We start from the raw sequence: 25,126 nt of genomic DNA, 5'->3' as shown, positions 1-25,126 counted from the left end.
ATTCCTTGTGTTTTACTTTTTTTTTTCCTATTTTTTTTGTTCATCTATTTTTTTCCTTTTTCTCTTTCAGTAAGGCTTATCTATTTATTCATCCACTCATGTCTTCTATCCATCCATGTCTTTTATCTACCCATCGATCCATCAATCTATCCATTGACGTCTTCTGTCTGTCTTTCTCCATCTCATAGAATATATTTATCTATTGTCTATTTCCTCTTATCATCCATCAATCCAGCCATGTCTTCTATCTCTGTTTCTTATCATCATTGTCTGCCTATCTAGCCAATTTATCCATCCATCATCTGTCCATCCCTCCATGTCCTATGCCTCCATCTCTCCATCTCCACCTATTCATGTATTTTATCCAACCATCCATCTATGCCTTCTCTCTCTCTCTCTCTCTCTCTGTCTCCATCTCTGTGTCTCTTTCGATATCACATCCACTTCTCCCTCCCTCCCTCTCTTCTCCCTCTTTCTCTCCATCCCAGGGGGAATAAAGTGTGTCTTATACTCCGAAAAATACGGTCATTTAAATGTGGAATCTCCTCTCTATTTCTTATGATTAGGCAGCATTGAGTGTGCTCTGATTTATATTTTCTCTCTTTCTAACTCTGCTAGGGATTATGAAGCCTGCCATGCAACCAGATTCTGTGAATGGGGGCAGCTGTCCATCGGAGGAGCAGAGCTGTCAATCTGTGGGGCTGCAGGAGAGAAAAGGGGAAGCCACCCCGATTTGGGGTCCGGAAAGTTTTGTCCCCTTGCCGAGCAAAAACTGTTCTGTTTCCCAGCCAAAGCAAACAGAGAGTGTGACGGAGGAAGGATTACATACCAGGTAAGTGTAGGATCACCTAGATGGAGTTTAAAATGCTAAATACAAGGTATTTGAAGGTCGTAAAAACGAGGATTGCACATGAAGTTACTTTTTGATCCCAAATAACCGCGTACGGTCACTAAGTGAGGCATTCACTAAACCGAGTCAACCTATAATGGGGCTACCATCAATTTGATTCCTTGTTTTTTAGAGGGAGGTGGTTTGGAGTCAGTGTTGAGTTGCTCCAGTGTCCTGAAGGTAGAAAATAAGGCATTACTTTGTCTCGCCTACAAATCTTAAGAATTTTACAAGAAGGTTACGCCATGTTGGTCTTTCTGCCCTTGCAAATCAAAGCTGCTGAGAGCCTGGCAAAAACAATTAAAATTGATCTCATTTATATTTACCTGCCATTCAGCAGACACAGTAGGAACCCATTTTACCTCTTCAATACAGGTAGTTTTCGACTTGCTGCCTTCATCGAGCCCAAAATTTCTGTTGCTCAGTGAGGCAGTTGTTAAATGAGTTTTGCCCCTTTTTATGACCTTTCTTGCCATGGTTATTAAGTGAATCACTGAAGTTAGTAACGTAATTGTTAAGTGAATCTGGCTTCCCCAGATTAACTTTCTTATTAGAAAGTTCATGGCAACCGTCATAAATATGAGTCGGTTGCCAAGCGTCCGAATTTGGATCCTGTGACCCTGGGGATGCCACAAGGATCGCAAGTGTGAAAAACTGTCATAAGTCATTTTTTTTTCAGTGCTGTTGTAACTATGAAAGATCACTAAACAAATTGCTGTAAGTCAAGGACTCCCTGTAATTTCTCCCTCCTCCTAGTCCATAGCAACCGGTGCTGGGATTCAGCCGGTTCGCACCACTTTGGGAAAACCGGCTGTTAACTTTCTGAGCAGTTTGGTGAACTGGTGGTTGGAAGAAATCATTACGGCAGAGAACCGGTTGTTAAATTATTTGATAGCAACTTCTTTGGAGAGTGTTAGTGATAGGGTGGGGTATCCATACAAAATGTATCGTTTTTCCTGCTCCCCAACTCCTTACATGGAATTCCTTCTTTTTTTGGGGTGCTTTTTTCCAGGGTTGAGAATCCTTATTCTGCGCCCTCAGGGCAAAACGCCCAACGTGACTTCTTCGAAGAAGTCGGAGAAGACTACTTAAGCTCCTTCGAGAAGAAACCCCAGGGAAATTTCCATCGGTGCGTCAGTCCTGCCGAAAGGGCACCCCAAGAACGCCTCTTTCAGCCCCCCCAGTGCGGCTCTGACCTTTCCGATCCTTGTGATAGGAGCCTGTTGAATTCCCCTTTGGAGTCCAGTTCCATTCCGGATGAAAAGAAGTCCGAATACAACAGTTGGGACATCGGCCATTTTTCCAAACCCTCGGAAGAGTCGCCTTCAGGGAAAGAAGAGGTCTTCCAGGAGGACTCATTGTTCAGCTCCGAGATGTGGAAGAACGAAGGATCTACCAGCAAGCAAGCCAACCCTGGAACTGGATGGACGACTCCCGAGAACCGAAACACCAACGGTCAAACACCACAGCAGCAGCAAGAGCAAACAGGCAGAACCCGTCGATCCGGTCCGATTAAGAAGCCGGTACTGAAGGCTCTCAAAGTGGAGGAGAAGGAAAAAGAACTGGAGAAGGTGAAGGTGGAGGGCGAAGAGATGTCCCATCCCGCTAAAGAAAAGGGCCCCGCACCGAAGGCATCAGAGGAGATCAATCCCGGGGTTGTCCACTCCGCTCACTACGAAAGGCGCTCCCCACAAACCCCTGTCCAGGACAATGAGCGACGTCACGAAGACAACGAGGAGGAGAGCAAAGAAAAGGAGAAGATAACCAAGGACTCAGAGGGCAAGAATCAGTCAAGGGAGTTTGCTGAGCTGCCTCCGACCAAAAGAAACAACTGGATCTTCATTGATGAGGAACAGGCCTTTGGTGGACGGGGACAAGGACGGGGCCGTGGACGCGGCTTCCGAGAATTCACCTTCCGAGGCCGTAGCAACACAGTGGGATGTGGAGGTGCGGCTGTTGCTGGTAGTGGCAGTGGTGGGAATCTCCGAGGCGGTTACAACAGCAGCAACGTCGGGGGTCCCACAAGAAGTAGCCGAGGACGAGCCTTGAGAGACTTCAATCAGGGAGAGGAGTTCCCGCGGGGAAAGCCCAGGCGCCGGATTGCGAGCGAGACCCACAGCGAAGGCTCCGAGTACGAAGAACTGCCGAAGCGCCGGCGTCAAAGGGTCTCTGAGAATAATAACGAGGGTTCCCTGGCGGAAAGAGAAGAGGACGACCTCAAAAAAGGAGATTTCCACGACTCCTGGAGATCCAATAAGATCTATTCAGATGATCAGGATGCCAAGTTGAGGACCCCGCGAGCTTTCGGGCGATCGTTACCCCCAAGATTGAGCAACTCGACTTACGGGCGACGAGGATTCGTTTCCAAAGAGTCTTCCCAATGGCAGAGCCGAAATGGTGGAAATACTTGGCAAGAATACGGCCACAATGCCCCTCTGGACGCCTTTGGCATCCGGCGTCCACCAGAGAGAGATTACAGCCAAGAGTCTTACAATGCGTCGGACTCGTTTAGCCGACGGGCGTTTGAAGAGGACTACGGAGGTGACCCCGAAAACGTGGAAAACCGGCCATTCCGTCGACGGCGTCCGCCTCGTCAAGACAAACCTCCCCGATTTAGGCGCTTGAGGCAGGAACGCGAGTCCGTGGGTCAGTGGACCCTCGAAGAGGGTGGAGCCAACCTGGTCGCTTGCCAGTGGCCCAGGAGAGCCAAACTGGTCACGACAGATTATAACGGTTCCTCGAACAGAAGATCTCCGGAACTCTCCTATCAGAATACCTCGGATCACGCCAACGAAGAATGGGAGACGGCCTCGGAAAGCAGCGACTTCAGCGAGAGGCGGGAGAGGAGGAGCGGCGGGAACACGGAGAACGAGGCGCCGTTGGATGGCGGGGTGCCCGGGAGCTCCTTGGGGGAGAAGAGAGACCTGGCCAAGAGGAGCTTCTCCAGTCAGAGGCCTGTAGTAGATCGGCAGAGCCGTAAATCTGATCCCGTAGGATTTGGGGAGAAAGCCGTACGAGCTGGTGGGAACCGACCAGCGTCCTACTATGAAAACCAGCAGAATGTGCTACAAATGAGGAGCAAAAGGTAATAATCTTCCCGCTTCTTAAGAAAAAAAGAGACAGTATTTGGATACAGAGTGGACCTCCTAGTCCAGCTCAATCTTGAGATCGTGCGGACTTCAACTCCTGGAATTCCCTAGCCAGCATGGTGTGTCTGGGGGATTCTGGGAGTTGGAGTCCACACACATATCAAAGTTACTAAGGTGGAGAAACACCGATTCCGCTTAAGAAAACAGAGACAGTATTTGAATACAGAATGGACCTCACAGTCAAAACCACTCTTTCTAAACTTTTAGATTTCAGCTCCCAGAAGTCCCCAGCCAGCATTGACCAGAAGCATTGGTTCCCCCCTTAAGAAAAGAGAGACAATATCATAATAGCAATAGCATTTAGACTTTGCTTTACAGCCCTTTCTAAGCTGTTTACAGAGTCAGCCTATTGCCCCCAACAATCTGGGTCCTTATGTGACCCACCTCGGAAGGATGGAAGGCTCAGTCAACCTTGAGCCGGTCAGGATCGAACTGCTGGCAGTGAGCAGAATCAGTCAACAATACTGCATTCTAACCACTGCACCACCATGGGACGGACGGACGGATGGAAGGAAGGAAGGAAGGAGAAAAGAGAGGGAGAGAAAAGAAGGGAGGGGGAGAGAGAGAGAAAGAAGAAAGGGAGGGAAGGAAGGAAGCAATAGCAATAGCCCTTAGACTTATATACCGCTTAACGGTGCTTTTACAGCCCTCTCTAAGCGGTTTACAGAGTCAGCCTTTTGCTCCCAACAATCTGAGTCACCTCGGAAGGATGGAAGGCTGAGTCAACCTTGAGCCTGGTGAGATTCGAACTGCCAAATTGCAGGCAGCCGGCAGGCAGTAGAAATAACCTGCAGTACTGCAGTCTAACCACTGCTCCCCCGTGGCTCCTCATCCAACCTTTGAGATGGTGAGGACTTCAATTTCCAGAATTCTCTAGCCAGCATAGTCTTGACTAGGGAATTCTGGGAGTTGAAGTCCACACATCTTAAAAGTTGAAAAACACTTTCGATGTGCAGTCGTCACGACTTAACAACTCTCCTGGCCAGGCTCCGTTACAGTCATAACTCGAGAACTCCCCGTGTGATTTCATAGTTCTGAACTTTTTTTTAAAAAAAAGTGCTTCTGCCCCTTTGGCCTTGGCAACATTTCTGGCCTATTTCTGCCAGGACCATCTTCCTTACTCGCTGCAGGAATCCCCGCATGAAATCATTTTGCATTGAGTCGGAAACCTGTTTCCCTGCAGATCACCGGAAGAAAACGGCGTTCTTGATAACGGCAGTCCTGGACAAAACCGTTCCGCTTACGGGTCTCACTCAAACCTGAACGGTGCCGAAAATCTGGAGAAACGGCAAGAGAAGGAGCTGAAGTCTGCGGTCAACGAGATGGCAGAGACCATCAATCCATTCGAGATGAGCTACAGAAGTAAGTCCCTTCAAGGGCTGTGCTGAAAGAATCTTCAAATTTGCAAGGTTTTGTTAGTCTGTGGTTGTTGTTGTTGTTGTTATTATTTTCCCGTTATTTTTTTTATTTGTATCCTGCCTTTGTTATTTTTATAAAGAAGGTGGTGAACATATCCAGCACACCTTCCTCCTCCTGTTTTCCCAGCTGGCTATCATGCTAAGGCAGAACTAGAACTCGCCGTCTCCTGGGGATTGTCCCAAAGTCACCTAGCTGGCTTTCATTGCTAAGTTGGGACTAGAACTCACCGTCTCCTGGTGATTGGCCCAAAGTCATCCAGCTGGCTTTCATGCTCAAGGTGGGACTAGAACTCACCGTCTCCTGGTGATGGGACTAAAATCACCCAGTTGACTTCCATGCCTAACATGGAACTAGAACTCACCGTTTCCTGGTAATTATCCCAAAGTCACCCAGCTGGTTTTCATTGCTAAGATGGGACTAGAACTCACCGTCTCCTGGTGATGGGACTAAAATCACCCAGTCAACTTCCATGCCTAACATGAAACTAGAACTCCCACTCTCCTGGTGATTGTCCCAAAGTCACCCAGCTGGCTTTTGTACTAAGGCAGGACTTGAACTCACCTCCTCTTGCTTTCTCGGTGCCTTAAAGCACCAGATCAAACAGTCTTCCCAAGGCCAAATTCCCAGGGCCTTAAAGGGCCGTGAGAAAATTCACTTTCCAGCGGGAAGTTTCGAACTTGCGTTAAAAACTTAAGTCTTTGTCCAAATGCTTGTGTGCCGCTGCGCAGATGGCGTGATGGAGAGCCGTGGCTCAGGACCCGGGGCAGAGACGGAAGTGGGGACGATGAACAGCGAAGGGTTCATCGAGGTCCTGACGAAGAAACAGCGACGGCTGCTGGAAGAGGAACGGAGGAAGAAAGAGCAAGCCGCACAGGTGAGAGAAACCAGAAATGCAGGCAGTCCTTGACTTGCAATCATTCATTTAGTGACTGTTTGAAGTTAATAACAGCACTGGGGGAAAAAACCCCGATTTATGTGTTTTTCACACTTATGACCGTGGCACCACGGGATCAAAATTCGAACACTTGGCAACTGACTCATATTTATGACTGGTTGCCGGCATCACATGATCTCCTTTTGCGAATTTTCTGACAAGCAAAGTCTGGCCAGAAAGGTCGCAAAATGGAGCAAAATTCACTTAAGAACTGTCTCGCTTAGCAAACAGACATTTTGGGCTCGATCATTGGTCATAAGTCAAGGACTACCTGTAAGAGTCGTTTTTTGGGGGAGTGTCAACAGTTTAGTTTTCTTTTTCCCTCTCTTATGTGGAGGTCTCCAGGATTCCTTTTTGACCAGTCTAATTCCAATTATTGCCTCCTTAAATTATTAAATTAAATTGCCCTAATTGCCAGGGAGGAAATCTTTGCCAATGTTACACACACATAAAATTGCGGCACTTGTTTTGTGTGTTCTTCGGAGCCTGGCTGCATTGGTGCCCCGAGAAAGAAGCACATTCCAAAATGGAATTCCATCAAGATTCAGCATTTGGGATTTTGGGGTACGGTTAAGGGTACAGAGTTTGGGGACCCCTCTAGGAGCCCCCAAATCTCCATCCCAAAGAGCATGAGATGGAGACAGAAGGAGTAAAGGTAAAGGTTCCCCTCGTACATATGTGCTAGTCGTTCCCGACTCTAGGGGGCGGTGCTCATCTCCGTTTAAAAGCCGAAGAGCCAGCGCTGTCCGAAGACGTCTCCATGGTCATGTGGCCGGCATGACTCAACGCCAAAGGCGCACGGAACGCTGTTCCCTTCCCACCAAAGGTGGTCCCTATTTTTCTACTTGCATTTTTTAACGTGCTTTTGAACTGCTAGATTGACAGAAGCTGGGACAAGTCACTGGAGCTCACCCCGTTACGTGGCACTAGGGATTCGAACCGCCGAACTGCCGACCTTTCGGTTGACAAGCTCAGCGTCTTAACCACTGAGCCACTGCATCCCTTAGACAGCAGGAAGACCATCCCCTAAATCAGCCTCCGAATCCGTAGGATTTAGGGATAGGTTCCGCCGAACGAAGAGAAACGGCATATGGGAAGAATCCTTAACTCCAGCAATTTTGTTTTTGTTTGTTTTTTTTCCTTCCTCATTTTATAGGCTCCGGCGAAAGGCCGCGTCCTTCAGTCGCGCATCCCACCTCGCTTTGCCAAAAAACAGAACAGCCTGTGCCTGGAACAAGGGGACGTCTCGGTGCCTCGAAACACCTTGGGGACGGAGATTTGGGAGACCAACAGCGCAGGTAAGACCCAAGTCGGGAAGTTTGAACTCGGATGCCGCTGTGCAAACGATCGGATCTTTCTGATGGGTTATGAAACGCCTGCAAGAAAACAGCCAGGCTCAGGGTCATCCTCATCCTCCTCCTCCTCCTGCTCTTTCTCTGTTTCCTTTTCCTCCTCTTTCTCCTTCTCTTCTTCCTCCTCCTCTTTGTTGCTTCCTCCTTTTCTCCCCCTCCACACATACTGCTCCTTCCTAGCACTGATGCTGTTACCTAGTGGGGTCAGGAAATGTCTGCAAGCAAACACCCAAGCTCAGAGAGCAAGAAGGACCCCACAGTTGTCGTCCTTCTTCTCCTTCTCCTTCTCATTGTCTGTCATCTCCTCCTCCTCCTCCTCCTCCTCCTCCTCCTCCTCCTCCTCCTCCTCCTCTTCCTCCTCCTCCTCTCCACACACACCGCTCCTTCTTAGCACTGATGATGTTACTTAGTGGGGTCAGGAAATGTTTGCAAGCAAACACCCAAGCTCAGAGAGCTACAAGGACCCCACAGTTGTCATCCTCCTCCTCCTCCTCCTCCTCCTCCTCCTCCTCTATCTGTCTCCTCCTCCTCCTCCTCCTCCAGTCCACACACACCACTCCTTCCTAGCACTGATGATGTTACATAGTTGGGTCAAGAAATGTCTGCAAGCAAACACCCAAGCTCAGAGAGCAACAAGGACCCTGCAATTGTCGTCCTTCTCCTTTTCATTGTCTCCTCCTCCCCCCCCTCCTCCTCTTCCTCCTCCTCCAGTCCACACACACCGCTCCTTCCTAGCACTGATGATGTTACCTAGGTGGGTCATGAAACAAGAAAGAAAACAACCATGTTCAGAGAGCTTTGTGTGTGTTTGTGTGTGTGTGTGTAGAGAGAGAAAGCGACAGCACATATATGTATGTATATTTGTGTGCATATATGTGTATGGGTATATATGCGTGTGTGTATGTATTTTGAGAGCGGGCATCAGAATTTCATTTTCTAATGTATGCCAGTGCGTTCCCAGAAAAAAAAGGCTCCATAAAGGTCATCTTGTCTTTCTCCTTTTCTGACAGCTCTGTCCGTTCAGTCGTCCGGTCCCGATTCCTGGAACAAACCCATCGGCACCTTTATCGCTAACGAGTCCGGCTCTGCGGAGGTCAGTGGCGCCCGATGGGCCATTCTCTTGCACGCGCCAAGGATTTATAACGATGGGGCAGGAGGGTCTCAGCCGATCAGAGCAGGGTCTCCGAAGCTTAATTCTTCGCTGATTCAAAGATCTCCTTTGCCTTTTTCATAGCTGCGTCACGCGAGTCGGCTCAGGTTCGACCAAAATCAGAAATCGGATAGCAACCTTTTAAGATTTGGCTTCGTCCTTGACTTAAAACCACAGTTGTGCCCCAGATTCCTGTTGCTAAGCAAAGTTCAATGGGTTTTGTCCCGTTTTATGACCTTTCTCACCACAGTCATTAAACGAATCTAGTTTCCTCTCCGTTGACTTTGCTTGTGAGAAGGTCGCAAAAGGGGTTCACGTAACCCCACCACCACCCCGGACTCTGTGACCGTCATAAATATGAACCAGTTGCCAAGCATCCGAATTTCGATCACCTGACCACTGCAGGCCATAAGTATGAAGACGGTCATTGGTTGCTTCTTTCAGTGCCGTCGCAACTTCGAACGGTCACTAAACAAACTGTTGTAAGTCGAGGACTACCTGTAGTATTGAATTCGGTGGGAAAGAGAATTATTTTAAGAGCCGCGGTGGCTCAGTGGTTAGAACGCAGTACTGCAGGCTACTTCTGCTGACTGCCGGCTGCCTGCAATTTGGCAGTTCGATTCTAACCAGGCTCAAGGGCGACTCGGCCTTCCGTCCTTCCGAGGTGGGTAAAACGAGGACCCAGATTGTTGGGGGGCAAGAGGCTGACTCTGTAAACCGCTTAGAGAGGGCTGTAAAAATGTTTTTTTAATTTTTTAATCAGTCTGTGATTCTTAACTTTCGGGCCAAAATTTATATATATGTCAGCCTCAGCTTTGCCTGCTTCAGCTGCCATAAGAATATATATTTTTAAATGTTTTTTAATATTTGTATTCTATGTTTTTTATCTTGGCTGTACACCGCCCTGAGTCCTCAGGGAGAAGGGCGGTATATAAATTGGAAATTAAATTAAATTAAATTAAAATAATAAATAAATAAATAAAATGAAATAAAATAAAAGAATTGTGAAGCTGTATGTAAGTCTAAGTGCTATTGATTCCTCCCTCCTTCCCTCCTTCCTTCCTTCCTTCCTTTCCTCCCTCCATTCCTTCTTTCCTTCCTCCCTCCTTTCTTCCCTCCCTCCCTCAGCCTTCCATCCTCCCGAGGTGGGTAAAACGAGGACCTAGATTGTTGGGGGCAAGAGGCTGACTCTGTAAACTGCCTAGAGAGGGCTGTGATAGCACTGTAAAGTGGTATATAAGTCTAAGTGCTATTGCTCTTCCTCCCTCCCTCCCTCCTTCCTTTCCTTCCTCCTCCCTCATCCTTCCATCCTCCCGAGGTGGGTAAAACGAGGACCCAGATTGTTGGAGGCTGACTCTGTAAACCGCTTAGAGAGGGCTGGGAAGCGGTATAGAAGCCTTAACTGCTAGCGCTCTTGCTATTTTAAATTTTAATTTAAATATTTTAAACGTTAAAACAGTCTCAAAATTGGCTGCGTGTTAAGTTTCTCCGGTGAAGGCCGACGTAGCTAAGGTCGCTCCCAACTCCCCTGGCCCTCCCTCTTCCCCGCAGGGGTTCAAAGGCAGCCAGGGAGACAGCGGCATCGATCTGAGCGCGGAGTCGCGGGAATCTTCGGCCAGCTCCTCCCAGCGCAGTTCTCCGTACGGCACCCTCAAACCGGAGGAGATGAGCGGAGGCGGGCTGGGCGAGGCCAAGGGAGACGGGCCGAAAGAGCCGGCTTCGAAGCAGTTGGAGAAAAAGGTAAACCGTGTTTCTAGTCCTGTGGAGCAAATCTTGGCTCTTAATTGATGGAGGGAGGAACCCAAGGAAGGCTTCGGTCTTGGGCTTATCAGATCTCTGGTGGAAGACACCCTCCGCCCCCCCCCCCCCAGTTAAGGTAGGATGGCTCAGTCCCTGGTTTTCTTGGGGAGGGGAGAAGGGAAATATGGATAAGCTTTATCTGAACCCAGTGATTTAAAACCCGGTGCCGTTCTTTGAGCATTCAAAAGGCGTTTCTCTAAAATTGGGGACGGATGGAAGGTGAGGATGGAAGCAGAGATGTGGAGGGCTGAACTTTTTCATCTGGGATCCTGTTTTGGCTTATTGGCTGTCTTAATGAAGCAAAAAACACGTTCCTTTATCCTTTATTTCCTTTTATTCCTGCCTCCGTTTCCTTCCTTCCTTCCCTCCCTCTTTATCTCTGCCTCTCTTCCCTTTCTTTCTTTTCCCATCCGTCCCTCCATCCTTTCCCTCCTCCCTCCCCCCCCTTTATCCCTGCCTCTCTTCCATTTCTTTCTTTTCCCATCCTTCCTTCCCTCCTCCCTCCCCTCTCCTTTATCCCTGCTTCTCTTCCCTTCTTTTCTCCTTCCTTCCTTCCTTCCTTCCTTCCTTCCTCCCTCCCTCCCTCCCTCCCTCCCTCCCTATCTCTGCCTCTCTTCCCTTTCTTTCTTTTCCCTCCTCCCTCCCCCCTTTATCCCTGCTTCTATTCCCTTTTCTCCTTCCTTCCTTCCTTCCCTCCCTCCCTTTATCCCTGCTTCTCTTCTCTTTTCTCCTTCTTTCCTTCCTTCCCTCCTTCCTGCCTCCCCCTTTATCCCTGCCTCTCATCCCTTTTTTTTCTTTTCCCATTCTTCCCTCCCTTCCTTCCCTCCTCTCTCCCCCTTTATCCCTGCTCTCTCCCCTTTATCCTCCTTCCCTCCTCTCTCCTCTTTATCCCTGCTCCTCTTCTCTTCTTTTCTCCTTCCTCCCTTCCTTCCCTCCTTCCCCTTTATCCCTGCCTCTCTTCCCTTTCTTTCTTTTCCCATCCGTCCCTCCCCTTTTTCACGTTCTCCCACTCTTCTTCTCCCACCTTTTCCTCTTTCTCCCACTCTCTTCCTTGCTCTCCCTCTTTTCCCATCCCTTTCCCTCCTCTTCCTCCTCCTCCTCTTTTCCCTCCCTCCCTCCCTCCATCTCAGCCTCTCTGTCTTCTTGCCCAGGATTCGGAACAAACCCTGACTCCAACGAAGGACCACAAACCGGGGCCCATCGGCAACGAGCGCTCCTTGAAAAACCGGAAAGGCTCGGAAGGGGCCGAGCGCCTGGAGGGCAACATCGCCCCCCCCAGTGGGGTGGATATTCACGTCGATTCGGTTCTCCCTGTCCCGCCCATTGAATTCGGAGTGAACCCTAAAGTGAGGACTGTTTGTGCTCCCTTCTTCCTTTCCTTGGGTGTCTCCCTCCCTCCTTCCGCAGAGAAGGGCCTGGGGCCACGAGTTGAGGGGGTCAGTTCCCTTCTTCGTGGTTTCATTGGGGGGAGGTCCAGCCCCAATTCTCCTCGGGGGTGTGGAGGAGCAACAAACCATTTGCTCCGCACACCTCTCCCTCTACTAGGAGGTTTAACCATCCTTGCTTCCCAGTTAAACCCAGTTGCAGTGTGGAGGATTGATTAATAAAAGAGACCAATTTGTTGCAGGATTCGGACTTCAGTCTCCCCCCTGGCTCGTCTCCTGGCACCCCGGCCAACCCGGTTGCGAAATTACAGAACGTGCTCGCCAGCAACGTAAGAATATTTTGTGGTTGGTGTGCTGCTTCTCTTCACTCTTCGCCTTCTCTTCTTCCTCCTCTTCCTCTTCCTCTTCCTCCTCCTCAATCTTTTCTTTCTCTTCTTTCATTTTCTCTTCCTTCATCTTCTACTGCTTTCTTTTCCTTTCCCATCTTCCACTACGTCTCTTCCTCTCTCTCTCTCTCCCCCTTTTTCTTCTCCATCATCTCTTTCCTTTCTTCATCTTTTTTCTTCTTCCCGTTTTCCTCTTCTCTCCCCCCCACTTTTTTCTTCACCTCCTGGTTTTTTTTCTCGCTTTTCCTTCTCCACTTCCACCCCTTTCCTCCTCTCCCCCATCTTTTTTCTTCTCTCATTTTCCTCTCTTTCCCCTCCTTCGTCGTTTTCTTCTTCCCTTTGTTATTTCCCCCTTCTTACTTGCTCTTACTTGATTCTTCATCTGCACTTATTCTTCCCCCTTTTCCAGCTTCTCCTTCTCTACTTCCTCCTCTGCCTTCTTCTTCCTCCTCCTCCTCCTCCTCCTTTTGGAAATCAGGTGGAGATCTTCCCCCTAGTTTGGGAAATTACACACCGCTTAAAATGTGATTTGCATGAGCTTCGCATCTGTGTTTATGTGTGTACTACTCCGCAATCTCTTTAAGAACTGATCTCCCAGCCTGCTTCTTTACTCACTGTTAATTCTGTCCAATTCTTTGATTGTATGTTAGGTTTCCCACCAAAATGCTGCTGTTAACCAAGGGTCTTTTTCTTTCCACGAATCTTACAGAATTCTGCAAACCCAACAAGATTTAATTATATCCCATCTATGTTTCAACAGTCTGGATTAACCCAATCCCTCCCTGTTATTCGACGAGACCACCAACTTCCCCGTTGCATCAGCTTAAACATATCTTACCCTACAGCAGATCTCACCCTTAAAGTAAGTTTTTTCGCAGAGGGGGGTAACTCACAAAAAAAGGCAGCGGGGCATATCTTTGATGGACAGGTATCACTGCCCACGAGGAAGATGGGCAGTCAAGAAATACGAGCTGTAAATAAATAAATAAATAAATAAATACATTAAAAGCATTCATTTGTCATCCCCAGGGCCTTAAACAGGGTAACCAGATAAAGGTAGTCCTCAGATTGAGCGAAAAAATTTCTGTTGCTGAGTGAAATATATGTTATTTCTGACTTTCTGACCCGTCCTTTGGATGCTACGGAGCTAATACCTGTCCCCTTGTCCTCTTGCAGATGGAGTCGGCCCGAAAGGCGTGGGAAAATTCTCCCAGCCTTCCCGAACAGAACTCCCCCGGAGTTGTTGGCTCTGGCATTCAGCCTACGTCCAGCATTGGGGCTTCCAGTGGGGTCAGCTACAGCTCCTTTGGGGGCGTTTCTGTCCCCCCGATGCCAGTGGCCTCTGTGGCGCCTTCTGCTTCGATTCCAGGTGTGTCATCCATTTTTTTTTTTAAAGACTCATAGTGGGAAGTGGGAAGAACTCGTAAAGACATGCCCTGCAAACTGTTGCTCTCTCTAGGAATCCAAAATGAATCAGTCCTGGCTTATGGCTGTCTAGTTAGTCTTTCATTGGTAACGTCTGCTTCTCTTAGGGTCTCATCGCTGCTACTTTACTTCTACTTTATTGTAGGCTACGTTAACAGAATTGTTAGAAATTCTGTTTATATATATAGCACCACACAGTCACCATGTGGTTTACTGCTCAGCTATCTAACTGTAACAGGAAACGGGAAACTCTACTTAGAACAAAAGAGCATAGAGCAGTGATGGCTAACTTTTTTGCCATCGTGTGCTAAATGCGGGGTCATGGGGGGGGGATTGCACGCACATGTGCCCACACTCATAATTCAGTTCCCCCCCCCATGCATGCGTGCATGACCTCCCTGTGCTCCCCCGCTTTTGGCACGCAACAGCAAAAAGGTTACCAGTGGGCCCGCAAGGCCCGTTTTTTGTCCTCTTCAGGCTCCAGAAGTTTTCTTGGAGCCTGGGGAGGGCAAAAACAGTCTTCCCTACCCCCCACGAAGGCCCTCCGGAGGCCGGAAACGGCCCGTTTCCTGACTTCCAGTGGGCCCGAAAATCAGTTAGCTGGTGCGCGCATGCATGCTGGAGTTGAGCTAGGGCAATGCTTACGTACCCACAGATATGACTCCGTGTGCCACCTATGGCACGTGTGCCATATGTTCGCCATCACGGGCATAAGAGTATGTACCCTAGATCCAAACTTGTAAACACTGCCATCTACTGGATGAATGCTACTGTAGTTGTTGCATAGAAATACATCCCAACAATGAGTTCCAACGAGAATTTTGCAAGTCTGGAAGTATAATTCTCCCACGGTCACCCTTATTGCCTGAGAAACTAGGGAGGGTCTCTTCTGAGCCTCTTGCCCTGCCCACCCACCCCCGCTCTCCAGCTGCAGGCTATGTAGTCTCTTACCGGACTGTACCCTAGACGGTGTCTTTGGGTACTGTATCCCATGATGATTTCCACCTAGTGTAACAGAAGGGGCTCGTACAAGCTACGTGGAAAGCTTCCTGCTGTAGTCTCTGTGATGTTTCCAATGGATCCTACTGAACCCCTGACGGTACAGTCAGTCAAAGGGTGTTTGAAGAGATTCTAAGGCTGAGAGACTCCTGGTTCTGCGGTCATGTTTGCATCTTTAAGCAGAAGGGAGATCACGAGAGGCAAAGTTAACCTCTTGCTTCGTTTCCCACCCATTCTAGGTAACCACATCACACCCCTGTATTTAGATGGACACGTGTTTGCCAGCCAGCCGCGACTTGTTCCCCCGACAATACCTCAGCAACAAGGCTACCAACAGGCAAGTCACTGCTTTGTGTGCGAGTGTGAATATGTCCTGTGTCAAAGACTTGCGTCTCCACCAATCAACTTTGGGTTATGCTTTGAGCAACGTTTCAACTTGACTCCAATTTGAACTCAAACTTTCCAAGGAATCTTGGATTCTAGGAGGTGTGCCAGACGTTGGTTGAAGTTTGTGGGGAAAAGGTTCTTTAAGCCTGTGGCCTTGGATGCTCCCCAAATGTGGACTTCAACACCCAGAATCCCTCAACCACAGGATAGCCACAGTTGAGAATTCTGGGAGTGGAAAGGCCTCTTCCGTACGCGTGGACTTCACTGCCCAGAATTCCTCAACCCACTGAGGATTCTGGGTCGAAGTCCATCCATCTAAAGTTGGCCTTGATGATGGGACCTTCCTACTTTTGCTTTCATCCTCGGCGTTTTTGTTCTTTCCTTCTTTTAGGCAGCTGCTGCTCAGCAGATTCCGCTCTCCCTCCACACTTCATTGCAAGCCCAGGCTCAGCTCGGATTGAGGGGCGGCCTTCCAGTTTCACAGTCCCAGGAGATCTATAGCTCCATCCCTCCCTTCAGGTAACAGGATGAGTCCTTATTCAGTGGCCTAGCTTCACCAATGAATTCACCATTCCCATTCTCCAGACAAATTCTTCTTCTTCTTCTTCTTCTCCTTCTCCTTCTCCTTCTCCTTCTCCTTCTCCTTCTCCTTCTCCTTCTCCTTCTCCTTCTCCTTCTCCTTCTCCTTCTCCTTCTCCTTCTCCTTCTCCTTCTCCTTCTCCTTCTCCTTCTCCTTCTCCTTCTCCTTCTCCTTCTTCTTCTTCTTCTTCTTCTTCTTCTTCTTCTTCTCTCCTCCTCCTCCTCTTTCTCCCTCTCCCTCTCCCTCCTCTTCTTCTTTCCTCCTCTCCTCCTCCTCCTCTTCCTCCTCCTCCTCCTCCTCCATCTCCATCTCCTCCTTCTCTTTCTCCTTCTCCTCCTTCTCCTCCCTCTTCTCCTCTTCCTCCTCCTCTTCTTCCACCTCCTCTTCCTCCTCCTCGTCTTCCGTTCTCTTCATCCCTTGATACGCCGCTTTCTTCTCAAGGTCTCAGGTCTACATGCACCCCAGCTTATCCCAGCCCAGCACGATGGTCTTGACAGGAGGCACAGCGTTGAAGGCACCCTACTCCGCCTTTCCAGGGATGCAGCCATTGGAGATGGTGAAGACACAGTCGGGCACCCCTTACCAGCCTGTAAACGGCAGCCAAGCTCTGGTTTACGAGGGTCAGATCAACCAGGCATCCCAAATGATGGACTCACAGCTTCAGCAGGTCTGGATGGGCCCCGCGACTGTGGCTGTTTTCCTCAGGGTTTCGATTTAAGCAGTGGTTGGGCAAGGTCTGGAGTAGTGCAGTTGTAGCAACTAGTACAGTACTTCTCAGCCTCAGCAAATTTGAGGTTGTGGACTTCCACTCCCAGAATTCCTTTTTGGAGAATAGATTTACTTCTTAAAAATTACAGAAACCCCCCCAATTGCTATCCATCAAGTGACTCCTCCTTGCTCCATCTACCCACAGCTCACGATGTCAATCCCGGGGTCCCAGCTTCCGATGGCCCGTTACGGATCTGGCCAGCAGCCTCTCTTATTATCCCAGTCCATGCACCTGCCCCAGGCACAGAATCTCCCCGTTGGTGCCCCACGCAGAATCCTCTCCCCCAACTCCCAGCCGTCTGCCCTGGTTACAAACAGGGAGGTAAGTAGTGACTCTTTCTCGGGGGTGGGGGGCACCCCTGTGTGAACTTGGCACACCTAAACTGTTTCAACTCCTACCCTCAAGACAAGGCTATAGAGCACTGCACACCAGAACAACTAGACATAAGGACAGTTTTTTCCAAACGCCATCACTCTGCTCAACAAATAATTCCCTCAACACTGTCAAACTATCCACTAAGTCTGCACTACTATTAATCTCATCGTTCCCACCACCCATCTCCTTCCACTTTATGACTGTAATTTTGTTGCTTGGATCCTTAAGATTTATATTGATATTGTTTCCTGATTGCTTATTTGTTCCCTATGACTATCATTAAGTGTTGTACCTTATGATTCTTGATGAACGTATCTTTTCTTTTATGTACACTGAGAGCACATGCACCAAGACAAATTCCTTGTGTGTCCAATCACACTTATTTATTTATTTATTCATTTATTTATTGGTTCGATTTATATGCCGCCCTTCTTTGGAGACTCAGGGCGTCTTACAATGCGTTAAGCAATAGCCTTCATACTTTTTGTATATACCTGCTTAGTAGGGCTTTCGCGCCCCCCCAAGCGGTGTTCTTTTTTTTATACAAAGTCAGCTTATTGCCCCCACAAACCGGGTCCTCATTTTACCTACCTCGGAAGGATGGAAGGCTGAGTCAACCTTGAGCCTAGTGAGATTTGAACTCGCAGTAATTGCAGGCAGCTGGTGCTACTTAACAGCGCTTTAGTCTTGGCCAATAAAGAATTCTATTCTATTCTATTCACAAACTTTTATTTTTTTTAGAAAAAGCCTTTGAACCGCTTATAACACATATATATAGCCCAAATGTCTCTTAACTTCCCCTTTTCTGCAGGATCAAATAATTAAGCTGGTTTTTCCCTCCCCTCATTTTTGTCTTCTAGCCTTCTCACATGGAAATCAAAGGATTCTCCTTTACAGACACTAAACAGAACATCGTGCCTGGGGGACCCATTCCGTCTTCTCATACTTACAGGTGAAAACTCAATGCTTGGATTTATTTGACCGGGATGAAGGCAGCGGGTTTTCCTGGTTCTTAGAGAAAAAGCGGTTGGTCAAATATCCTCCCAACTGGCTATTTCCTCTCTGGGATCCTTGGCGCTCCCTGAGCCTGGTGGTTTCCTGGTAGACATTTCATGACCCAGGTAGGTAACATCATCAGTGCTACAGCAACATCAACACTAGCACTGATGATGTTACCTAGTTGGGTCATGAAATGGTATTCAGGTGGTTTGAACCGGTAGTGGCGACCTAAAGCAGAGTCCATGAATAGCTAGGCGTTACCTCGAGAACTTGATTTAAATTATCTTGTGAATTAAATGCATGGAGAATTGAGGATCATTGATTGTTTTCACGCCAAGCTGGTGCCAACGGAATCCATTCTTGACTTTGAACGATGGTTTATGTGTTGCGTCGTTTCTTCCGCCACTACCGCCATCTCCTTCCCCCTTTTTCCCCAGGCCCAGTTCTGCCAGCCCCAGTGGGAAGTCCTCTGGATCGGCCGTCGGCATGAGCTCTGTACAAAGGCATTACATTCAACAGGTAAAGTTGGACACGGGCCCTAAAGAGGTGGTTACACCCAGCTCCCTTCCGGAGAACTGAGCTTGCCACGTCAATGTTGACTTTCCCCACCAGGAGAAGTGAGGTGATAACTAAGACTTGGCCTTAGTCTCCTGACCTTCTGGGGATTATGGGACATGAGAAGCTTCTGGGTGTTGCAAGGTCCGGGATTTTAATCTGTCCTCCTCCATCCGCCCCTCGGTACACTGCGAAGGATTGCAGAGGAATGGATAGCCTTGGAGAAGGAAGGAATGGAAAGGGAGAGGAATGGCAACTCAGTCCTGGGAGCAGGGAGAGCAGGAGAAGGAAACACAAGATAATCTTGCCCTGATTGTGTCTTTCCTTCTTCTCTCTCTCCCTTCTTTCTTTCCTTCATTCCCTTTCTCTTCTCTTCTCTCTCCCTTTTTCCTCCTCTACTCTCATTCCTCCCTTTCCTCTCTTCTTCCTTCTTCTCTTTCTTTTCTTCCCTTCCACTTCTCTCTTCCTTCTATTCTTCTTCCCTTTCTCTTGTTCCCCCTTCTCTCTTCACTTACCTGTCTCTTTTTCCTTTCCCTCCCTTTCTCTTCTCTCCTCTCCTCTTCCCCTCTTTTCTCCTCTCCTCCTCTTCTCTCCTCTTCCCCCTTCTCTTCTCTCTCCTCTCCTCCTGTCTCCTCCTCTCCTTTCCTCATCTTCTTCTCTTCTCTCTCCTCTCCTTTCCTCATCTTCCCCTCTTCTCTTCCCCTCCCCTCTTCTCTCCTCTTTCCCTCTTCTCTTCCCCTTCCCTACTCCTCTTCCTTCTTCCCTTCCCCTTCTTCTTCTCCTCCCTCCCTCCCTCCTCCTTTCCTCCCCCTCCCCCTCCCCCCTTTGACCGACAGGCAAAACAGCGAGTGGATGAGAACAAAAGCCTGGGAGCCGTGAAACTTCAGGAGGCTCCTTCTACTGGTCAGATGAAGCCAGCTCGTACAGGCGCCATCAAGCCTCAAGCTGTCAAAGTGGAGGAGAGCAAGGCCTAAGCTTTAGAACCCCCCCACCCCCGGAAGGTTGCCCACTAGTCCTCCTGCTCAAGAGAATGAGAGAGAGGGAGGGAGAGAGAGGCTTTGCAACCCACGTCCTTCCCTTGGACAGCCTCCCGGGGGGGGGGGGGAGAGGAGGGGGGGGGCGTGGATGGCTCCCAGATGCTTTACGCTGAGATGCTTTACTTGCAGCGCCGTTCTTTCCTTTTCATCCTTGGCCTGCTTGTTGTTGTTTTTTTTTTTAAAAAAAAGAACACCGACGACCGCTCCATCGAAATTCAGCAGCATTCGAAGTCCCCTTTTGAATTTGTGGATTCTGGAGTGGCTCCAGCCATTTTTGTTTGTTTGTTTGTTTGTTTTCTCCACCTGAAAGCAGCAGAAAGCATTAAGGAGTTAAGCTTTTCCCGTGGCATAGTGGAAATGCTAGATTATCTGTTGTTCTCCTCCTGTGTTTTCCTTTTCCCTTTCCTTTCCTTTCCTTTCCTTTCCTTTCCTTTCCTTTCCTTTCCTTTCCTTTCCTTTCCTTACCTTACCTTACCTTACCTTACCTTACCTTACCTTTCCTTCTCCATTCTCTTCTTTTCCTTCCTTCCTTCTTCCACTCTTCTTTTTCTTTTTCTTTCTTTTTTCCTTCCTCCCTCCCTCTCCTTCCTTCCTTTCTCTCTCTTTCTTTCTTTCTTCCTTCCTTTCTCTTTCTTTTTTCTTTCTTTCTCTCTCTTTCTTCCTTTCTCTTTCTTTCTTTTTTCTTTCTCTCTCTCTCTCTCTTTCTTTCTTTCTCCCTCCATCTTCCCTTCCTCCCCTTTCCTCCTCCTCCTCTGCTGTTCTTCCTTCTCCCTCTCCTCTTCCCTAACTTCCTCCTCCATCCTCTTAAACCCAATCAGGGTTTTTAACCTTCAATCCCCAGGGATGCTGTATCTGTATTTGGTAGCTGAACTTCTCCATCTTCCGTTAGATTTTTTTTTTCCTTCCTGCTTCTGATTGACTCATCTGGAAAGGAAACATTTGCCAACCCCCCCCCCCCCCAAATTATGTATTTGGATGGATTTTTCCTTCTTGGCTATATGCAACTACAATGGCTTTCCATCAAGCTTGGGACCTCAGCTCCGTACCTGAAGGCCTTTTCAACCATGCGTTCTCTTTCCCTTTTGCGCGAGAGACACAAGCTTTAGAAATCAACCAAGATAGAAGAGAGATCAGAACAGCTATTTCCCCATTGCCCCATTCCCAAATCCCCAACGTGTGGAAATCATTTCGAGATCTTCCCAAATCTGCCCCCCTCCCTCTCCAATCCAGGGGGTTCACGCCATTTTTTTAATTTCTACATGCGATTTATTTTCGTGACATTTTTTAAGACAAGGGAGTATGGGAACGTAAAGCTTCTCTCAAGTTTTCTGCTAAATCCACTGCTTTGCCGGAAAAGTGTTTTTTTTTTCTTTCAATCTTGAAGAGGTGTGGACTTCACCTCTCTCTCTCTCTCTCTCTCTCTCTCTCTCTCTCTCCCTCCCTCCCTCCCTCCCTCCCTCCCTCCCTCCCTCCCAAAGCAGGCTTTTCAGCATGAATTCTGGGAGTTGAAGTCTGCAGATCTTAAAGCAGGCTGGCTGGGGAATTCTGGGAGTTGAAGTCCACCCATCTTCAAAGTTGCTGAGGTTGAAAAAACAGTTGACTTCCAGGCATATGTTTTATTTGATTGTGGATTGAACGTGGGAAAGATGCTTCTTTTCTCTTTCCCTTCTTCCCATTTTCCTTCCGCTCTCCCCTACACCCTCCTCTGCTCATCCTTGACTCTGCATTCCTTCCTTTGCTTTAGCTAATTCTGTTTTTTTTTCTTTCCAAGCTCTCTCTCACCCCTTCCATCCATCCTGTTTCTCATCCAGCAGTCCCGTTTCTGCAGAAACAGAGCAGAAGTGTCTCTCGGTAACAAACCGAGGGCTTTGTTTTCAAATTCCTGCAAAGATAATTAAAAAATAAATAAATAAATAAATAAACCATAGCATGCAGGGAGGTTTTGACATTTTTTTCCCTCCTTCTCTCTCCTTCCCAATTTGATAGCTAAAAATGACAAAAGCACCTTTTTGCACGATCATTGTTGGAAAAATAGATTTAAGTAGGGGAGTTCTGCATACGGGTTTGTTTTTTTTTTTAAGAGAAAAAACGCAGGAGTCATCAGTAAGCCTAGCATCTTGCAAATGGCCACAACCCTCACAAGAGACATTCCCTATGACTGAGAGTCCAAGCCATTAAAAAAAAAAACCTCTGCTTTAGCTAAGGTGTCCCACCAGCCTCTTGGTTGGCGGTTCCAAACACCACATTTTTTGGGGTGGGTGGGAAACATAATGCAAAAACTTCAGAAGCAGACAAGCTTGGACTCAGACCTGCTGTCCAAAAGAGACGATTTTTGAATTTCGAATTCCGGTAGCTGTCCAAATGTCCTTTTTAGCATTTGTTTTTCTACGAGAGCTTTTGTCAATAACGTTGGCTTCGTCAGCTCCTCGGTTTCATCAGCGTGCATTTTGAGATCCCTTCCCAACCATTTCCAGAGGTTTAAAATGGAGGGGCTTTTCAGAGCATTGCTGGGGAGAGGGAGCAGTGTTGTTTTTTTAAAAAAAATGGCACTGAAATTTGGGGTGGGACAAAACTCTACTGCTTTAATCATTTGGAGTTTAGTAATTCTTCGATATTTGCCTTTGGAACTCTGCCAAACTTTTTGTGCATTTTGAACCTTGGTTTTACTCCCTGTAATTCTCGCATTTTAAAAAAAAAATTTTTTTTTTTGGCTTCCTTCTATGCCTCTGCTTAAAAAATATTGCAAGCTGCATAATTTCTCACACAAAACGCCTCGAAAACATTTGGATTTGACCCGACCAGCTCTGTGCAAAAATTAAATTGCAATCTTGGCGTAATTGCTTTGCTTTTCCTTTAATTTTTCCCTTCCTTTGTGCAATGATTAGCAAATTGCAATCCTGTTTCTTTTAGTGGCGTGTAACTGCTTTGCGCCCAGGGTGAGTTTTTATTTTTATACTGTTTTCTTCGTCTGGCCGAATTTTTGGCCGTTTTTTCTTTCAAGTTGCGAGGCAGCTAGATTGATTGTTAGATGCAAAACGAGCATCGTAAACCTTCTGGTGGGAATTTAAATCAGAACTGCAACTCTTAGGATAGAGATGATCGTTCTGCCTTTCAGCTGTTTTCTTCCACTCCAGCAAAATTTAAAAACAAAACAAAACACTAGAATTTATTTATACGTATTTGATGTTGTAGGTGAAAAGAATTAAATACTTCACTGATCTATTTATATAATGTCTGGATTTATTCTGCACAGGTCAGGCCAAGAAAGGGTCCATAGATTTTTTTCTATTTTATCAAAACTCGCTTTTTGATTCTAAAGCTTTTTAAACCGTAGCCGTTTAAATTGTTGGCAAAATCTTCTCGCTTTGTTTTTGTCTGCTGGAACCCTCCCCAAACTCGGCGGCTCACAATATCGTGATGTTCTTGAAAGAAAACTAAACCCATCTCGGTTTCCTTCACTACAAATTCAACAAATTTTTTTGTGCGTGTTTTGTGTGAACCTTGAGTTGCAAGCAAAAAGTTTTCGGATCCTTATTTCTGAATGCAGCCGCTGTGATTTTGCGTCCGATCGGCGTGTCGGTGAGAGGAAGAGGGGAGCGATTCGGCACAAGCAATTTTCTCCTGCATGAACTGTGTAAACACCAAAATTTGGATATTGGCAAGGACGGTTGTTGTTTTTTTTCCCCTCCTACCGAAAGGAAAGAAGATTGGATCACTTCCCAAGATTGCGCCTGTCAAATTTCAGCTCTGCACATGATATTCAGGGGGGAAAAAAGAAAAAAAAATCAGAACGAAAGAACCGCAGTCCGTTTATAAACCAGAAACAAGCTAATAAGCGCTTCTTTTGATCATTATTATTATTTTTTCCTCAAAGTCTTTTTAAAGCACTGGGTTTCAGCTGCAGTTTGTGTTTTCGTTCAGCTACATGATGCCTGTAAATAGAATTTTAAATCCTGCATTTCACCACTTCCTCTCTCGCATTTCGAGGCGGGCCTAATTTCCCCCCCCCCTTGTAAAAACTCCGAAAATTGTTCTTTAAACTGAAGGTGTGTGAAAGAGAGAAAAAGGGAGAGGCTAAAGTTTTAAAAGATGAACTGACACACATTTGTAGATTGTAGTTAACATAGATCTTTTCCCTTCTTGCCTTCTGCAAAAGGACCCTCCATATTCCTGGCTCTTCTTTTATTTTTTCAGAGAGTTATAGATGGAAAAAACCCATCAACTTAAAAGTTTATCCTTAGCCACAAGACTTTCTTGCATGCCATTTTAATCCCCCCTCCCCTTTCCTTTGTGTCCTTTAGCCTTCGGTGTGATGCAAAAAAAAAAAATCCTCTTTCCGTGTCACCTCAAAATATGGCAGGCAGATTTAATTTAATTAGCCTTCATCCGATTGGAAAGCTGATTCAAAGCGCTTGGCTTTAATTTGTCCTGTGGCTTTTAAAGAGCATTTTTTCGCCAGAGATGTGCCGGACTGAAAATTGTGGGTATCGTAAGCGCTAACACAACACTTGGTCGTCGACAGAAGGCTGAACTGCTTAAAAGTCCGTCGAAGATGATCAACAGAAGCTGAATAAGATGATGTTCATAGCAAAAGTTTCTTCTCTCGTCCTGTATAAATCACATTCTTTTTTTAAAATTTTATTTTAAAGATGGTATCGTACCTGTTCATGTTTTAATCTTGCAAACCTGTACAGTAAAATCTTTTTTTGTTTGTTTGTTTGTTTTTGTTTTGTTTTTTTGGGTGGGGGGCTTCTCCTGTGTTTTGTCTTTTCATGTAGAGCAGATATTTGAAAGGGCAAACGGTGAATAACATTTGCAGACACGCGACACGTTTTAAAATCTTTCGGAGAACTGCCGAGGCCGGTAAAAGACAGTTCTCGTTCGCCCTTATATGGGGTGGTTTTTCTTTTTTTGGGAGGGTTTTCGTTTTTGTTTGGGTTTTTTTTTTTCTTCCAGTTTCTATGGTTTCTCCTTTCAAATATGTGATTGTATTAGCTCTTTCCATACGAAAGAATTATCCTTATTTAAATTAAAAAAAAAAATAAAGAAATAAAAGCGAGGCCGTTTTCGTGTCGTGCTTGGTCCAGTTTTGCAGAGGCAGGAGTTAATTAAGAATGCAGCTTGAAGAGACGCAGGGGCAAAATGCCATTTCTGTCACGAAAAAGATCCACACACAAGATCGCGTCATAGAGCTAAATAGAGTGTTCATCCCAAATTGTACAGCTAAAAATCTGTCGAGATTCTCCAGTCATCCAGGTCATGGTTATCCCAATGATGCCCTTTTTTGGGAGGCAAAAACAAAAACAAGTCCAGTTGCTTCCCGAAAAAGCACTTTTGGGACAACCATGACCTGGATGACTGGAGAATCTCAACAGACTTTTAGGTGTACAATTTGGGATGAACACTCTTGGAATGGTGTGGGAGTAGGAATGGATTTCCAGAGGAAAAAAATTGCAGACTACAGGAACCATTTGCACCACTCAGGTGACTCTGAGGACACAGATAAACTTCCAAGTGGCCTCAACGACACTCTTGT

At 47.1% G+C, this 25,126-nt stretch overlaps 1 protein-coding gene and 1 non-coding gene across 7 annotated transcripts in view; both read left to right on the top strand.

The window, feature by feature from the left end:
* PRRC2B (proline rich coiled-coil 2B) overlaps positions 1 to 24,649 on the top strand; it is a 45,177-nt gene extending 20,528 nt beyond the window's left edge. Inside the window, exons 15-32 of one of the 6 annotated variants that reach the window (XM_060683910.2) lie at positions 619 to 832; positions 1,902 to 3,974; positions 5,222 to 5,400; positions 6,186 to 6,331; positions 7,548 to 7,689; positions 8,754 to 8,836; positions 10,445 to 10,633; positions 11,824 to 12,039; positions 12,321 to 12,407; positions 13,174 to 13,326; positions 13,641 to 13,833; positions 15,128 to 15,229; positions 15,671 to 15,794; positions 16,297 to 16,522; positions 16,769 to 16,945; positions 17,860 to 17,951; positions 18,436 to 18,517; positions 22,844 to 24,649. In XM_060683910.2, the coding sequence (XP_060539893.2) occupies positions 619 to 832; positions 1,902 to 3,974; positions 5,222 to 5,400; positions 6,186 to 6,331; positions 7,548 to 7,689; positions 8,754 to 8,836; positions 10,445 to 10,633; positions 11,824 to 12,039; positions 12,321 to 12,407; positions 13,174 to 13,326; positions 13,641 to 13,833; positions 15,128 to 15,229; positions 15,671 to 15,794; positions 16,297 to 16,522; positions 16,769 to 16,945; positions 17,860 to 17,951; positions 18,436 to 18,517; positions 22,844 to 22,867 (4,502 nt within the window). In that variant the 3' untranslated portion in view covers positions 22,868 to 24,649. Of the gene's footprint in view, positions 1 to 618; positions 833 to 1,901; positions 3,975 to 5,221; positions 5,401 to 6,185; positions 6,332 to 7,547; positions 7,690 to 8,753; positions 8,837 to 10,444; positions 10,634 to 11,823; positions 12,040 to 12,320; positions 12,408 to 13,173; positions 13,327 to 13,640; positions 13,834 to 15,127; positions 15,230 to 15,670; positions 15,795 to 16,296; positions 16,523 to 16,768; positions 16,946 to 17,859; positions 17,952 to 18,435; positions 18,518 to 19,389; positions 22,817 to 22,843 lie in introns of those variants that run through there. The other 5 variants (XM_087879578.1, XM_060683907.2, XM_060683905.2 and 2 more) reach the window with 5 other exon arrangements.
* Positions 14,948 to 15,034, top strand: LOC117671278 (small nucleolar RNA SNORD62). Its single transcript, XR_004592805.2, has one exon. It is a non-coding gene; the product is annotated as a small nucleolar RNA SNORD62 (small nucleolar RNA).
* Positions 24,650 to 25,126: the final 477 nt, after the last annotated feature.

This window comes from Pantherophis guttatus, chromosome 16 (assembly GCF_059756535.1).
Source record: "Pantherophis guttatus breed Tessera chromosome 16, ASM5975653v1, whole genome shotgun sequence".
Lineage (NCBI taxonomy): Eukaryota > Metazoa > Chordata > Lepidosauria > Squamata > Colubridae > Pantherophis > Pantherophis guttatus.
This window is presented reverse-complemented; position numbering and strand designations above follow the sequence as displayed.